We start from the raw sequence: 15,548 nt of genomic DNA on the forward strand, positions 1-15,548 counted from the left end.
AAAGAAATATCTTATCCTACACTTGTTATTCAATCCTTTGTGACTAAAATGTTTTGTTTGTAACATTTAATCACTATAGTTGAACCAGTGAAAGTGTCTTCAGGTACAGTTTATTTTAATAAAAGGACATATTTATTGTATTAATTGGAAATCATCAGCAATTATAATAAACTCTTGAGAAATGGTGACTGCTAAACTTGTCATATCCTGTGAATATTATGTTTTAAATGCTGGTAGATGTACTATACATTATGTTCAAATTGTGATTAAATCATACCTAATGGAAATATTTGTTGATCATACGTTTACTGACTTCATCAATTAAAACTCTTTCTGTATTGCTTTTAAGGTTTACCATTTTCTTTAAAAATCAAATAACTTTATATGCTTGGGTAATTATCTTTGTCTTCTATTTTGAAATGCAAATGATACTCTACATACTGTACAACTTCAGTACTGTATATTATTTTTTTTCACTGTACAATGAAAAGTGTGCAATCCCTAGATTACATTTAGTCTTGTAGTTTTACAAGGTGAGTTAGAAATCAAGTGCTTTCATCAAAATACAGTATTCTATAATAAAAACTATTGTATTAATACAGTACGTCGGGCAAATAATAGCATTATATATTATTTTTCAAGTAAATATGACTAAATGTACAGTAATTCAAATCCATGATAAAACATTGACAAACCAATTAAATACAGTACACTGTCTAGACTTAGTCTATGTATGACTATAGTATATCAAATACAGTATTTTGACAAAAAGAAAAATATTGTCAGTTCAAGGGGGCTGAACTGTGTTTAGACTAGTTTCTAAAAATCATTCTGTTATGCTTTCTGTAGCTTTTGTAAACATGCCAGCAGCCATATCACCCTGCAACTCACAACTGGCAACCCACTGAAGCTAAGCAAGTGTGAGCCTGGTCAGTACCTGGATGGGAGACCTCCTGGGAAAAACTAAGGTTACTGCTGGAAGAGGTGTTAGTGGGGCCAGCAGGGGGTGCTCACCCTGCGGTCCATGTGGGTCCTAATGCCCCAGTATAGTGAAGGGGACACTATACTGTAAACAGGTGCCGTCCTTCAGATGAGATGTAAAACCGAGGTCCTGACTCTCTGTGGTCATTAAAAATCCCAGTGTGTTTCTTGAAAAGAGTAGGGGTGTAACCCTGGTGTCCTGGCCAAATTTCCCATGCCTCCTAATAATCCCCCTCAATGTATTGGCTACATTACTTTGTTCTCCTCCCCCCCTCTCCCACTCCGACGGCAGGCGGAGCGATGCGCTGGTTGGAGTAGTTCTGCAACATCAGCTCAAAGATTTGGTTCAAACCACCAAATGGAGACTGGTGTGCCGACAAGCGGACCCTGCTGATGCGGGATTAACGCTAGGAAAGAGAGTTTTTGTAAACATATTTTCAGAATTAATTTGGTAGTGGTTTTGGTGTGTACTTTAATGTTTAGCTACGATAATTAAGATAGCTTAGCATATGGATACCATGAGTTTGTCCTCTTCGATATACCTCTCTTATACGTCATATTATATTCTGTCTTGGTTATGTAATATGAGTAGTCCATCTATCTGTAACAAGGCTCAGAGACACTGAGCCCTGTTACACATCCTTGATCAGAAAGCTGCTTATTCCTAATAAGGGTATTGGCAACCTGGAGTCCCTGAAGCACAGGGCAAAGGGTAAGAACACACCCTGGATGGGACATAACACACACATGCCTTTGGAAGGTAGAAGGAAACTAGAGCACCTTATGAAAGCCATACAACTGAGCGGAGAACATACAGTACAAACAGAAACTGCCACAGTTCAGAATTAAACCCAGGGCCCAAGAGCTGAGTGGCAGCAGTGCTAACAGCCACACAACTGTGTTGTCTGCACGTGATGTAATTTGGAGTAAAAACTTTGACTGACTAAATATATATATATCTAAGGTCTAATACCTTCTGGTTTATAATAAAACATGAATTTGTGAGCCTGAACAGTGAGAAGTGTTCGCTTTCAGTGTTTCCAATTTTGCATTTATAGAATCTAGATCATTGATATAAACTGGTAAGACCAGTGGTCCTTGTACAGGTCCATGTGAAACTCCACCTGTTACATTACCCCAGTTTAAGCAAAATGCCTAAATACACCATATCACATGCCCCATGTGTACATCCAAAACTGATGTTGCTTGTTTAAAGAACTCTAACAAGATGGTAAGACAAGGCCTATCTTTTATAAATCAGTGTTGGTTGTACCCTATAATTTGATCTTTATATGGGTGATTCTCCAATTTAGCACTACTAATGGTTTCCATGACCTTCCATGCAATAGAAGTCAGACTTAATGTTCTATAATTACTAGGCTCAGTTTTGTCATCCTTCATAGAGATGGGCACTATATTGGCAGGTACAGTATACAGAGTGATGGTTTACAAAATATTTGTAATATTAGTGTGACACATACTAGAGCAAATGAATAAGTAAACAATTCTTGTTCTCTGAGGTTGGAACTTCAGAGTGATGACATTGAGGTCAAAGTTGCATTGCAGGATTTGGGGGCCAAGCATCCATATTTTATGTTGGGGACACCCATAGCCTTTTGAAGCAGTGTTAGATGTGTATGTGAAAGAGGCTTATGTGGTATATAGTTCACGAATTTACTTATTTATTTAATGATGTCATTCCTATATGATTCATGTATATCATAAAATTAATTGCAGATTTTTTTATTTTTCTAAAACTGTGTATTTTATGCCAAGAAGAGAATTGCAGCAGAATCAGTGTTCAAATCTGCTGCACATCTTATAAATTTAACCTGCTTTTAATTATAAATCTAAATGAAAAATTGGTTGCTACTTTGGATTGTTTCTATGAAAAACAATTGTTTTCAGACTTTTTTTTTATATTTTATGATAGCAGCAGTTTAAACGTGTGCAGTGTGTTTGTCAATTTGATGTAAACTACTGTCAAACTATGTTCAAATACTTGAATGGTTCATAACTGCTAAGGTAATCTAAAGCTTTGGTTCGATGTTAAATGTGTGGTAGTATTTTTTCAATGCACATAGAGTAAATCCAATATTATTGAATGTTTTAAAAATAACTTTTAAAAAAGTAGACATTGTCATACTTGGTAGGCTGCCTATATTATTTGAATGTTTATGTTTCATGAATAAATATAAGTATCTGGGTTAGAATTTCTGACAAAGTTCATCTTCATAGAACATGGAATATTGTGTGTCAAAAATATTAAAAATATATGCATGCACCCTAAACCCTCTGATAGAAAGAAAGCAAACATTATCCCGTAATTAATCTCCTGTTCAAAATTCTTACAACATGATTAGGAACAAAACACTCAACAAGCAAACACTCAACAAAAGCAGTTTTTTGATAAAGGATGGATGGAGGAATGGGCAGAACATGTTTCTGTTAAAAAGGTATTTAAAATGAAATGCTTGGAAAATAACCAAGAAATCTAATTTTAAATGGGAGATTCATGCAAGAGCTTAAAGCTCTTTCAAACAACAAAACAAACAGCAAATAAGAAGTAAGTACAATTCACAAACTGTGTCCAAATTGGCATCAAAGATATTCACAATGGTTCAACACTGTAAGCTACACCACCTTTGCCTTTGTATACAAAAGACCACACAAAACAAAAACAAATTACATATATACATGAGTATCGGAAGTAAAAAAGTACAGTATCTAATGCAATTATCTCAATAACAATTTCTGTAAGCATAGGTTGTGTCAGGCAGTAACAGCTGCACAAACCAGCCTTGCAAAAACAATTTTTTTCACTGGGTGTATTGGAAAAAAGTTTGCTGCAGTATCACAGTTGCAGATACTGTACATACAACATGCACAAGGGCAGCCATTTGCATAATATACACAAATCTAATATAGCATTTTTTCCAGTTCTGAATATCAAAATTCTTTACTCGTACTTTACTGCTTCAAAAGTAAACATTATGTCTTAATCCAGTCCAAAATTAGGCCTAATTGCTGTCTCCATGAAACTGTCTTCCAGGTTTTGGACTCACAATATTTTAAAAAATAATTTCCTCTAATAGTGTGTGCACCATTGCTAAAAGCTTCAGTGTGATCACTATATTTAAATCTTAGGAGAATATTTGCATCTTTTATTTTGCAAGGTCCAAGCTCTTAACTTTACACAAAATTCAATGCATAAAGAGCTATGTTTGATTTTCTAAAACCTATAGCCAACGTAAGACTGTCACCCTGGAAAATAAAACTCTTCCTCCAGTCTTTGCAATCCTTCAAATACTCATGAAAATAAGCACATAGCCATCCGACAGTAGGTCTTCTTTAAGACCCTTTACTTAGAGAAAGGCGCGGTTTATAATGCTGACACTTTCACTATGTTGCTCTGCAAGTAGTCTGGAGACCCTGTAGTGTCGTCCCCTTCAGGCGTTGTCACAGGAGGGGTTGGCATGCTTATTATTGCTGCAGTGATGTATGGCTGGTCACAGTTCAGATGGACAGTCTCCTCAATCTTTGCATTCAAACTGGATCGACTTAAAAAAAAATCAATGCACACACAAAATTGAGCACAGACAGAAATACGAAAGAGTTTACACAGTACATCTCACAAAAAGATTTCTGCAGTTGCCTGTAGTCGAATCACTTTAAAAATCTAAAGGGCTAAGAAGCCAAGACAGGCAAATTCCAACAAGATGAGACATGATTTCAACTGCACATTGTGTTGCAAAGCGGCCTAATGGACTTTCAGTGTTTTGGTATTTAATATCAGACATAATCCAACCACAAATTCCTTAAGGCTGACTGTTCCTGCTGCAGACCTTACTCAACCATTTCACACTAGTTTGAAAAAAGATAATGCACAAACTGTAAAGCAGGATTCAACTAAGGGACGAGTAAACTGAAAAAGGCACTACTCATGTGTCGTACGCATTGACAATAAACCAAAATAGACTGTATAATGTATAAAAAGAAACTTAAACTTGTTTTTAAAATAGCATGGCTCGCCTAATTAAAAAAAGAGAGCTACTGTATAAATGAATTTGGTGAAGTGCAAAGATTGGCCCTTACTGAGCACTACCTTAAAATGCTAACAGCCAAGGCAAACCTGATGTCTGCCCAGGTTAGAGTACCTGTTTGACATCGGCCTCTCCTGGATCTGGATCGTACTGAGTTCCTGCACACTTCCAGGGCGGCTAACCAACATATTTGAGTTGGGGAGGTAGAAGGACTTCTTGCTCCGTCGAGTGCAGCACGTCGTCAGGCCGTGTTGTGAGGAGACTGAGGAGGAGCGAGATCTCGGCTGTTTCGCTGTGGAAACCTCCATGCAGCTGGTCTCATAGGTCTGCTCGTCCACAAACTCATGATTCTTGCAAAGAAATTGAACAACAACACATAACATAACACACAACACACGGCATAAACAAAAAACTGGCATAGAACGGAATGCTGGGCTATTAATATGAAGAACAAGAAAAAAAGCAATCTAGGTTTAGGAGCTCATGTTTTTAATTTTATATTTTTATATAATATAAATTTTAGATTTTTAAAATATTTTTAACTAGAAAACCGGATGGAATCTCTAACAAACTGCTTTGATGAGGAAAAAATCTAAATTAAAAAATTAAAGGGTAAGACAGAGATATTGATTCCCCAGGGAAAATGTAAAGCATTTTTGTTCATCTTCAAGCAGTTTGAAGTTAAATTTTATTATGTTAGTTAGAAACAATGAGTGGTTGTTTGTTTGTCATGGGATTGGATTCTAGGACATCTGTAAGAAAGGAGGACAGTTTCATTTGGGCAGTGAATAATTACAATGCAAAACCTCTGTTATGCTCGCATGTTTTACCTCAATTTTCAGAGAAGTTCTTATACTAGAACTGGGTAAAAGACATTCTATTGTTTTTACTATAAATTTTACACAAAATTGTGCTACTTATGTGGATTTTGAACAGCAGCTCAGGTGGAATCGTGACAATGTGCAAGTCAGCCATTGTGTAAATGTAAATGTAATGTATGGGATGTGTATACAGGAGTGAAGACTAGCTTTAAAAGTGGAACTTTCTTTGGAGAGAATATGAGTTTTGCATTACTCACATTTAGCTAAGGTCAAACTGTGTTGTGAAACAATTGTAAATCCAAGGAAACATGTCAGTTTTAAAAGTAATTCACAAGAGGTTTTTTTTTAAAGATTCACTGTATGACAAGGATTTCATTCTAATAGCATCTTTGAGAGCTAATACCTCAGGCACTTACAGAAGGCCTTACACTGCACAGCTTTCAATAACATTAACTTACTGTATGTGGCTAAGTAGGACATACTGTTTCTCTCTTATTATAGGTTTTCTATAATCATTGCAGTAATAAACTTACCCTGCTTCCCAGCAGGCTTGCTTCCACAAGCAAAACATTATTTTAGATCCCCTACAACCATCTTGTAAAAGACCGCAGGAGAACTTCATAACATAATTTGGCTTTGGGGAGTTCTAGTGCTCAGGATCTGCCGATGGTTAGAGGGGATATCAAAACAATATGCTTAAGCAAGCCAATGTACTGTAATAGTTTCCATTGAGTCCAGCGAACTCTCAGATACCTTGTATCCATCTGACACAGGGGAGCTGGGAGAGTGGTAAGAGGTAAGTAATTTTCTTTGTTCATTTCCATTTACCCAAGTGCTTTTTCCGAAAGTACTTTACTGTACATTAAGATTCAGCAGAGTGCAGATTCAAATCATGCCCTTAGAGAAATCGCTCTAATTCTCATTGAGAATAGAAGTGTCTCAATATAAAAATACAAGGTTTGCATTGAACATTAGGCATGTAAAAACATTTTGAAATTACCATCAGAACAATAATTGTCAAAACGTCCACCTTTAGCTATAAGAATGGCTTATTGTGCATGGTATCTTTTTCAAGAGCAAACTCATTATAGAAAGTGACAGGATATCTTTTCACAGTAATCTCAGTGTTAAGTGCTACCCCCTCTGAGCAATAAAGGAACAGTAAAAGAATACTTTCTTTATATTCAGATACCTGCATCATAATCAAGTAATTGGTCCACCTTCACTACTGGTTTATGTGGACTAAGCAATCCACGATCGGAAATAAAAACATGAAACAGATATACTGTAGTACCCAACATTATTGAAATGACAAGTATTGATGCAGTGTTGCATGTTTCAAAAACTCCTTACCGTTGTTTTCTCCAGACAATGCAGTAAGTGGTGATGTTGTCTTTCAAAGGATGAGCTTACTTTGGTAACCAGGGCCTGTCCTGCTTCTTTTGAGGCCTTAAAATACATAACGCAAAATCCTTCAAACATTATCTGAAAATAGGTACATACTCTAGCCATATTAAAGTTAAGGAGCTAATGGTTTATTTCACCATTTCTCCCCCACTCAACATGGACTTTTAGAAATGTCTATTTTTTAGACTGGATCGTTCATGGTTGAAACTTGGCTTATATGGTGCAGGTGAGAAATTCGAAATTCTTTGTTAAATGTTCTGCAGTCTGCATAAGAACACATTTTGAGAGTAACCATATATGGATAGGTATATAATCGGTAGCCTTATTTAAACCATGAAAATACACGACCCTTCCAGACTCTTCAAACGCTTTCCAAAGTCATGCAGATTAAAAAATCTCATTCCTTTACACAATGAAATCCAAATGCTTCAAGATGATGCCATGGGGGCAATCGCCCAGTATAAGACCAGTCTTCAGCTGTGTCTTAAATGGTGTGTTTCAAATGTGTGTTAAAAATGCATGAGGAAGAAAACAAAAGAGCTGATGGCAGTTGCAGGAAAACGTTGTGGAAGAGACGAGATTGGTGTGGTTGTGGGTTCCCCCACAACCACTGCCTGTCAGTGTCTGCTCCTGGTTCAGCAGCATGCATTGCCTTTATTTAGTAATAATGGGTCCCATAACCCCCTGGGCCAGTGCAATGAAGACCTGGAAACCCATCAGGTTTTATTCTGAGTTAAATTTCTGTTGGCACTGGTGAGTGAAACATTAGAGAACACGACTGAAGCACTTATGTTACAGCTCTGCAGATACACCCTTTACCACTCTGAAAGTTGCATGCACCAGCTCATTATATCCATAACCAGAGGGATGCTGCTCTGTCAGTTGTTACCTGCTCAAGTGAATCAGTCAGCAAGCCATTGCGTTTGCTCTGCATATATGCATTAGCGCTGCCACTCTTCGCCACCCGAATTCTAGCAAGTCTCGCTTTCTGTTTGGAAAACATATGCCGTTTAGCTTTCTATGTTCTGTTCTTTTTTTAAATCAGGGGTGCTTTTTAAACTTCCAGCATGAAACTGCAGCAAGTGAGAATGGAGGTCTGTCACACTGAGGAGTTTGAAACAGTGTTCACCTCACCCCTTTTGTCACCTCCTACATTCACAGCCAAAACACGCACATTTGAAAAACCTGAAATTACACCTGAAGCTAATGAAACCGAATCCGAAACCGAAGACTTGGGGATAGAAATAGATGTGTCTGTTTGTTTGCAAGCCTTTGTTAGTTGTACTTATTAGTATTCATTTTTGTGCTCTGGTGATTTTAAATTAATACGTGCTTCTAGAATTGATTTGCCACAGATTGATTTCATATAATGTTTAACAAATAAAGCATATGAAAACTCATGCAGCTGTCTTGCAAGAATGGTGATAACAACTAATTACATGGTAATTACTATCAGAACAAAATGTATACAGTAATGACCTTTACTTGTCTAAGCATATTATTAGAAAATGTTTGGATAACATTAAATAGCAACTGGAACATAAACTTTGAACAGATAAATACCAATTAACAATTAATTAATAACATCTATAAATTTCACTAACGTATTGAAGATCCATTCATAATATACTTAAAATGCCCCTTTCTGTCAAAATCCTTTTCTCCTTTTCTATACACATTTATTAAATACTAATTTTCTCTTATATGTCTATAATTATATGTCCAATTATTTTCTTGCTATTCCTTTCCTAAACCCTTTTTCCTGCAGTGTTATAGTCTTGGGATTTATCCAAGTTCGTATCCCGTTTGCTGCTGATGAATGAAAGAAATACTGGTGTAAATTAAGTTTTTAACAACATTTCTCTTGCATTTGTTTCAGGAGTTTTCATGCATTTACGGTAATGTTTCCACGTTTTAACCTTTCATTACTTAAGCAATCCAATTCCTTCTGAGATTCTAGCTAACTTGAAAACCAGACTGTTGTTTTTGGGAATGCTTTGCCACTGGTTTTGCAGTTATGTCTTTGGACACTGGAAGGAATAAACTAATTTTTTTCTCAAGGGCCTCTTGTGTAAAGTATGGACTAACTGTTCTAAATTAAGAGCTGGGAGCATACTGTACAGTGAATTATCATGTGATATTGTATAGTTCAAAAATAAATTCTTAAAGGCCTCTTAGGAATGGACTTAGCTTCCTGGATGCATTTCTGGTAAAGAAAAGGGAAAATGGAAATCTTTATTAATATATTTAATTTTATCATTCAGGAAGCAATTGTCTTTGAGTCTATGTTTGTTACAGGTAACTAAATGGAACCAGAAATGTTTTGTTTGCATACAGTATTTCATTCCTTGCTCAGGCTATATGACTGAATTTTAACAATTTAAAAATGTCTTAGGCGGTTGATGATTTTCAAATGTAGTTTAGCCTTTTGAAACCATGTATGAGGCTCCAAAGCATTGTGTGGTGATTTATTTTAGTCTTTAACTATTTTTGCTCTGCATAAAAAATCATTTTTTATTCTTCATGCAGAATATGCTATTGTTGAAGTCTGATGAGAGAAGGTTCTCTCAACCTTACCTCACAACATATGTCCTTGAGTAATAGTATCAGGTATTCATACTGTTTTTAAATTTAGAGAGCAGAACTGTTCCAGATGTGGTCTAATGAGAGTGCTGCACACTTTTAAGACAAGCACTCTTGTATCCTATTCTCTTTGCTATGCACCCATGAACCATATTTTCCTTTTTTATTGCTTGAGCACATTGTCTAGATGATGACAGTGCTGTGTGTCCTTAAAAACCAAGGGGAAAGTAATGCAGAACAGAACTCCTGGGTTAGACAAACCCACCTTTGACTCTTTTGTGTTAATCAAATGTGCACATCAATCGATGATAAATTCACATGGCAGCACTCCATATCCAAGGAGTGCAAAAGGAACTTCCTGTGTCATATTTTTAGTTTTACTGCCATTTGGTCTGAGACATCTAAATGCTTACTATCATTCAATGATACATACCAGCAAATTTCCCAATTAGAGATTTAGTGTTTTAAAATTACACTGACAGTTGTATAAGACAGATAAAAATAATATCTTCAAATGGCAACAGTAGGCCCTACTGTATATTCAAAGATTTCAAGTGTAGAGATACATATACTGTATGCTTAGTAAGCCTATGTTGCTCAGATAAGCCATCACATAAGCAGTATTCAAAACAATATCAGTAAGAATACATACTTAAGAGCACTAATGATTGGAATTATTTTAGCAGAAAGTTGCACTGAACAAATGTGCAGTTCTATAGCCACAGGTTTAGACTCCCACTGATGTTGGTGGGATAAGCTACACTCACAAGCAGACACCTCCATTCCAGAGGCAAATACAAAAGTTTTCAAAAACAGAAACACTGCCTTAATAATTAATTTTGGAACATTGAGATCTGACTTACTTTTATGTTCATGGAATAACTAGTGCAGTTTTCTTTTATCTTTATACACCTTATATATAAATTCAGCCTTTTTTTGCTTCTTGTTGACAAACGGTAAGATAAAATGCATTTTACATGTTAGACAATACATGATTGATAATATTGTCTTGAGATTGTGCACAGGTCACATATTAAAAATTAGTATGAATAGGCCACTGACTGTCCCCTTGTTGACATTATAGACATTTAGTATTAAGTAGTGAGGAAGAGTTTGGTTTACCACTTTGCCTGTTGAGGCCAGAGGACCTTTCCTGTACAGTGCCACAGCAGTTTCTGATATTGGTAACTCCCACTTATAGACTACGTGTTTCTTGCAATCACAGGATGCTCATGTGAAAATTATTTATATTAAATGTGACTTTTACTGTTTGTTAGGCTGACCTGGTTCATTGATGGATAGTTAAAGCTCCCAGTTATGCCCACATTAGCCTCAGTACAGGTAATATTAATTGTCTCACACTGGTCTTTATTGAAATTAATACTTAAAACATTTTGCTGGGCATTCCACTGCTACCACACCTTTGCTTATTCTTACTTGTCTACTCAGTCCAAGTGCCCATACTGTGGTTTGATTGAATTGCTATAAGTTTGGTAAATTGTTACTAATGTACAGTGACATTGCTCCATTTTTATTCAAGCCTGCTATTCCTATACAACATCTAGAGCAGAAAATTGCAGAAACGACACATTTGGTGGTGGAAGCATTGTTGTATAGAGTTGTTGTCAACAGTGTTCAGAAAGCCATTTTTGCGAGAAGGTCCAAATCAGTTCTCAAAATCTTTACAATCAGGTTGGGGGAAAGTTTTTTTCAAATTGTACATTGCACACCACCAGGGAATGGTTTATAAGACCACCTTAAAATCCTCCGTTTTGACTGACACTGAAGTTGCCTCCACAGAAATGTTATGTTTTTTTATTCTACTTTTCACGATGGAATTAACCTCTACTTTTTCCCTTAGCAGTGAAGTTGTTTGGGGAATGAAACAAGAATGGAACTGCGACCACCAACACTCACAATCTTGAGGCAAATGGAAAGCCTGCAAAATATTAAATGTTGGTTTTCTTTTTAGTTTTAATATCACATTTTTTGCAGAATTTCTATATTATTGCAAAAAAGTTTCTGGATTCCCTAAGACATATGTCCATGTTCAAGAATTGGACAAAATATACATATATTTATATAACAATATACATTTAATTTCTGTTAAAGTTATTAAAAAATCATAAATTCTAAATGAAGTCTGTGGCTCAGGTGAAGACAATAGTTGCAATATTTTGCAAGCAATTACCAAGACATTCACTAGTCTTTCTAATTCATCAAAACTTTTAGGGACTTTCAGAGCTTATTGTGAGTACAGGGTTGCACTTGTCTGTGTTTGTCCAGTCTCATGGCTGCTGAAATTGTTATGACAGATTGAATGATTTTCCATATGAGAAGTTTAATTTGTCTGTTTATTTTGGAAGAACGTTTGACTTCCTGAACAGAAATACACACAGTGGTATCGGCTTAAAAGATATGTTAACTGTCAGGAATTGACAAAGGACTTTGTTAATTAAGAAAGGGTTTGTCATTATTGTTATAATGTGATAGCTTCCTCATATAACCAATTAAACATTTAGTGCTACATTTTCTGTGGCTTGGTAAAATAATGCATGAAGGCCAAGAAAATGTAATAACTGTAATAAAGCATTAACGTACCTTCTGAGCCTTGCGCTTGTCAGCTCTTTGATTCTGATGATAGATCCGGCTGAAGTTCGAGACGATTACGGGAACAGGCAGTGCGATGACCAAGACTCCACTCAAAGAGCAGATTGAGCCAAAAATCTTGCCTGCGATTGTCTTTGGAACCATGTCACCATAGCTGAAACAAAGGAGAGAAATGGTTTAGCTCAGGTGAGTGGCAATGGCAGCTTCTATTCAACACTCTACTATGTAAAACACATTGTTTATGAGACTGCCCTCCCACATGTCTTCTTTGTGTTTTTTTGACAACGGACTGTTTACATGGAGCATTTTATTTATTCGTATACATTTGGGGTTCCTTTGCTTTTCACATACTCCCTATTTTGAGGTTTTAGAATCTCTCAGTCATAATTTTTCATACTGTCTTCTACTGGATGTCTATCTTCTATGCCAGATAGACATAGACCCTGTACACTTCATTATCCTCTAAAATGTCATACTGTTAAATGAGATGCTTTTATCATGACTCAAAGAGGAAGTTCAATCTAAATGAAATGTAGTTCCGGATTTCCTCACTAGGGGACACCAGGAGGCCACTTTCATGATGATGGTCTTTTCTGCCATCAGTGTTAGAAATATCAGGCTTTGTTTTTCAGGTATGATCAACTGACTATTCATTTTAAAAACAAACTGCAAACTAATCAAAACTGAATGAAACCAAATTACAGCTGAAATCACTCCACCACAGGTGAATTGATATTTCATATATCCCAAAGGACCTTAAAGTGCATGTAGGACTCCAACACGCACTTGGGTGACATGTGGCGGCTACCCTTTTCAAACAGCCCCACTACTTCACAGATTGGGTGGAGGAGTGAGAAATTGCTTCAGCAATTGAATTAAGGGGGAAATTTAGAAAGGCCAGATTGTGGAAACCCACAGTCAGGACAGCAGGAATAACACCCCAACTGTTTCAAAATGCATCATGAGATCTTTACAAAATATGCTTAGGGTGCTCAGGGTATACGTTCACAATTAATTATGATGATTATTTTCTCACATGACATATTTTAATTTCAAATCTAAATGCAATAATCTTCCCAGACTAACTGTTTCACTCCTTCATTTTGAGTTTTTAACACCAAACACTTTTTACACAAAGACAAATGCAAAGTTATTACTTAAGAAGTGCAAAAAAGTATCACGGGTTTAGCACTGTTTTTCAAGAAATGCAAAGAACTGTACAATCTCGCACATATAATATACAACACAAACAAAAAGAAAGTAGAAAGATGTCCAGCAAACTGACTCAAAAGCCAGAGTAAGGTAATGTTATGCAGGAGGAAAAAACATGCCATTGTCATGTTCCTAGCATATGCTGTACTTCAAATGATATCACACTGGCAAAATTAACACCCAAAGCTTCTAACACCCACCAAAGGCTGAATTTTAGTACAGTCACCTACGGCAACATCATTGTTGTTACCAATTGTTAACCACTTTACAAAGCTGAATCCTACGAGCATAACCTCAGTCTTATCACAGTACATCTGCAAGTTCTGTTGCATCTATACTTTTCACTGTATATATCTTATATCTTAATGTCTGTTGAAGTTTTAATCACTGCTGTGATCCAATGACTTAGTGAAAGAGAGAAGGAATGTGCTCTGAGAGCATGCAGGGCATTTGCCATTTACAGTAGCACTCTCTCAAGAGCTACTCTTTCCATCATTCCCAATGTTGAAAGTGGCCTGTAGTATTACCAGTCCTGAAGCCAGCCAAGCACCTGTGGGATGAGTTAGGCCAATGCATGTGTGAAGATCAATCACTATCAAATAAAATCAGTGATTTGGCACCTGCCTTGCAGACCTGGTGGAAGAAGATCCCTGTAGTACACACCCAGCATTTATCTCGTTCATTCCACACAATTTGTATGCTTATGTTTGAGGTAATGTTTATCACAGCAGATAGTGATCCCTTTGTTATCGGAAGACTACTATGGGATGTTCTGATACTCTTTCTGTGTATCTGTAGCCAGTTGGTGAAGGATGGCCAGTCATGGCCATCAGGTTGTTTGAGCATTTTTTTTTATGTTGCATCATTGTAATTCAAACACTGTGTGATCTTGCATGGTCTTCTCAAAAAGTCAACACTTCCTGATAAGCTTACTGGAACACAAAATGCAAAAAAGAAAAAGAAAAATAACAGAGCTCAGTGTAGCACAGAGAAGTAATTTTACCCTCAATCTGCAAAGGTGTTCTTATTTTACAGTTTCACTACCTTACTGGTTGGTCTGATCCATGCAACCGTTAACATAATGCTCATGACATGTAAAAACACACTGCCTTCTATTAAGTCTGCCAAGCAGAATGACATTCATCAGTGAATAAAATACAACATACAGTACTCTTTCTGCAACTGCCTTAGATGATCTCTGGTCCACAAAAGATAGTGATGTCATCTCTTTGCTGTCAGCTACTTACCACTGAACAGCCTCCAAGCATGCAAACCATTTTAATGTATACAGTAAACTACAGTCATTTTGTCCTGCTGATGCACAGATCATTCTTTTTGTGCTGAAGTCTGATTACTGGGGTGGTGGAGATGCCTTACATTCCAGGATGTGCCCTGTCGCACACAGAACTGGTTTCCTGGTTTATAAGGATTAGCCCGATGATTGAAGAAGCTAACATCTCATTCTTCCAGCAATATCAGAAAGGCCACCTTCAAACATGTGGATAACTGCTGAGCTATCATTTGCTGTTTGCGCATTTTTTAAAATCATATCCTTTTGATATGCATTTTTAAATTCTAAATGAACTTTATGGGAATTCTAGTTCAACTCATAAACCACACACTGAGCACATGGAACCTTTAATGAAATGACCCAGTCTCAGTATTTTGTTATTCAAGGAAACAATACTACTCAAACAATCAAAAAACATACCTGCTTATTATTTAAAATGTTATATTATACATATTCTGAGTCTGTTATTGAAGTAAAACATGAAATGTTGAATATTCATGGCACTTCAATATACAACGCCTTGAAAGCCTTGAAAAAGTATTCACCCCCTGCAAAGTTTTGGTAATTGCAACATTTTGTTGCCGTCCAAACTTGCAGTCA

General features: G+C 36.4%; 1 protein-coding gene across 2 annotated transcripts in view; it reads right to left on the reverse strand.

Moving 5' to 3' along the window:
- Positions 1–4,363: 4,363 nt before the first annotated feature.
- kcnd2 (potassium voltage-gated channel, Shal-related subfamily, member 2) overlaps positions 4,364–15,548 on the reverse strand; it is a 177,787-nt gene continuing 166,602 nt past the window's right edge. The window contains exons 2-6 of one of the 2 annotated variants that reach the window (XM_088923182.1): positions 12,437–12,599; positions 8,142–8,240; positions 7,199–7,294; positions 5,139–5,374; positions 4,364–4,541 (exon numbers count right to left, since the gene is read on the reverse strand). In XM_088923182.1, the coding sequence (XP_088779308.1) occupies positions 4,364–4,541; positions 5,139–5,374; positions 7,199–7,294; positions 8,142–8,240; positions 12,437–12,599 (772 nt within the window). The remainder of the gene's footprint in view (positions 4,542–5,138; positions 5,375–7,198; positions 7,295–8,141; positions 8,241–12,436; positions 12,600–15,548) is intronic. The other variant, XM_088923183.1, reaches the window with a different exon arrangement.

This window comes from Atractosteus spatula, chromosome 8 (assembly GCF_055471065.1).
Source record: "Atractosteus spatula isolate fAtrSpa1 chromosome 8, fAtrSpa1.hap1, whole genome shotgun sequence".
In the NCBI taxonomy this organism is placed as follows: domain Eukaryota; kingdom Metazoa; phylum Chordata; class Actinopteri; order Semionotiformes; family Lepisosteidae; genus Atractosteus; species Atractosteus spatula.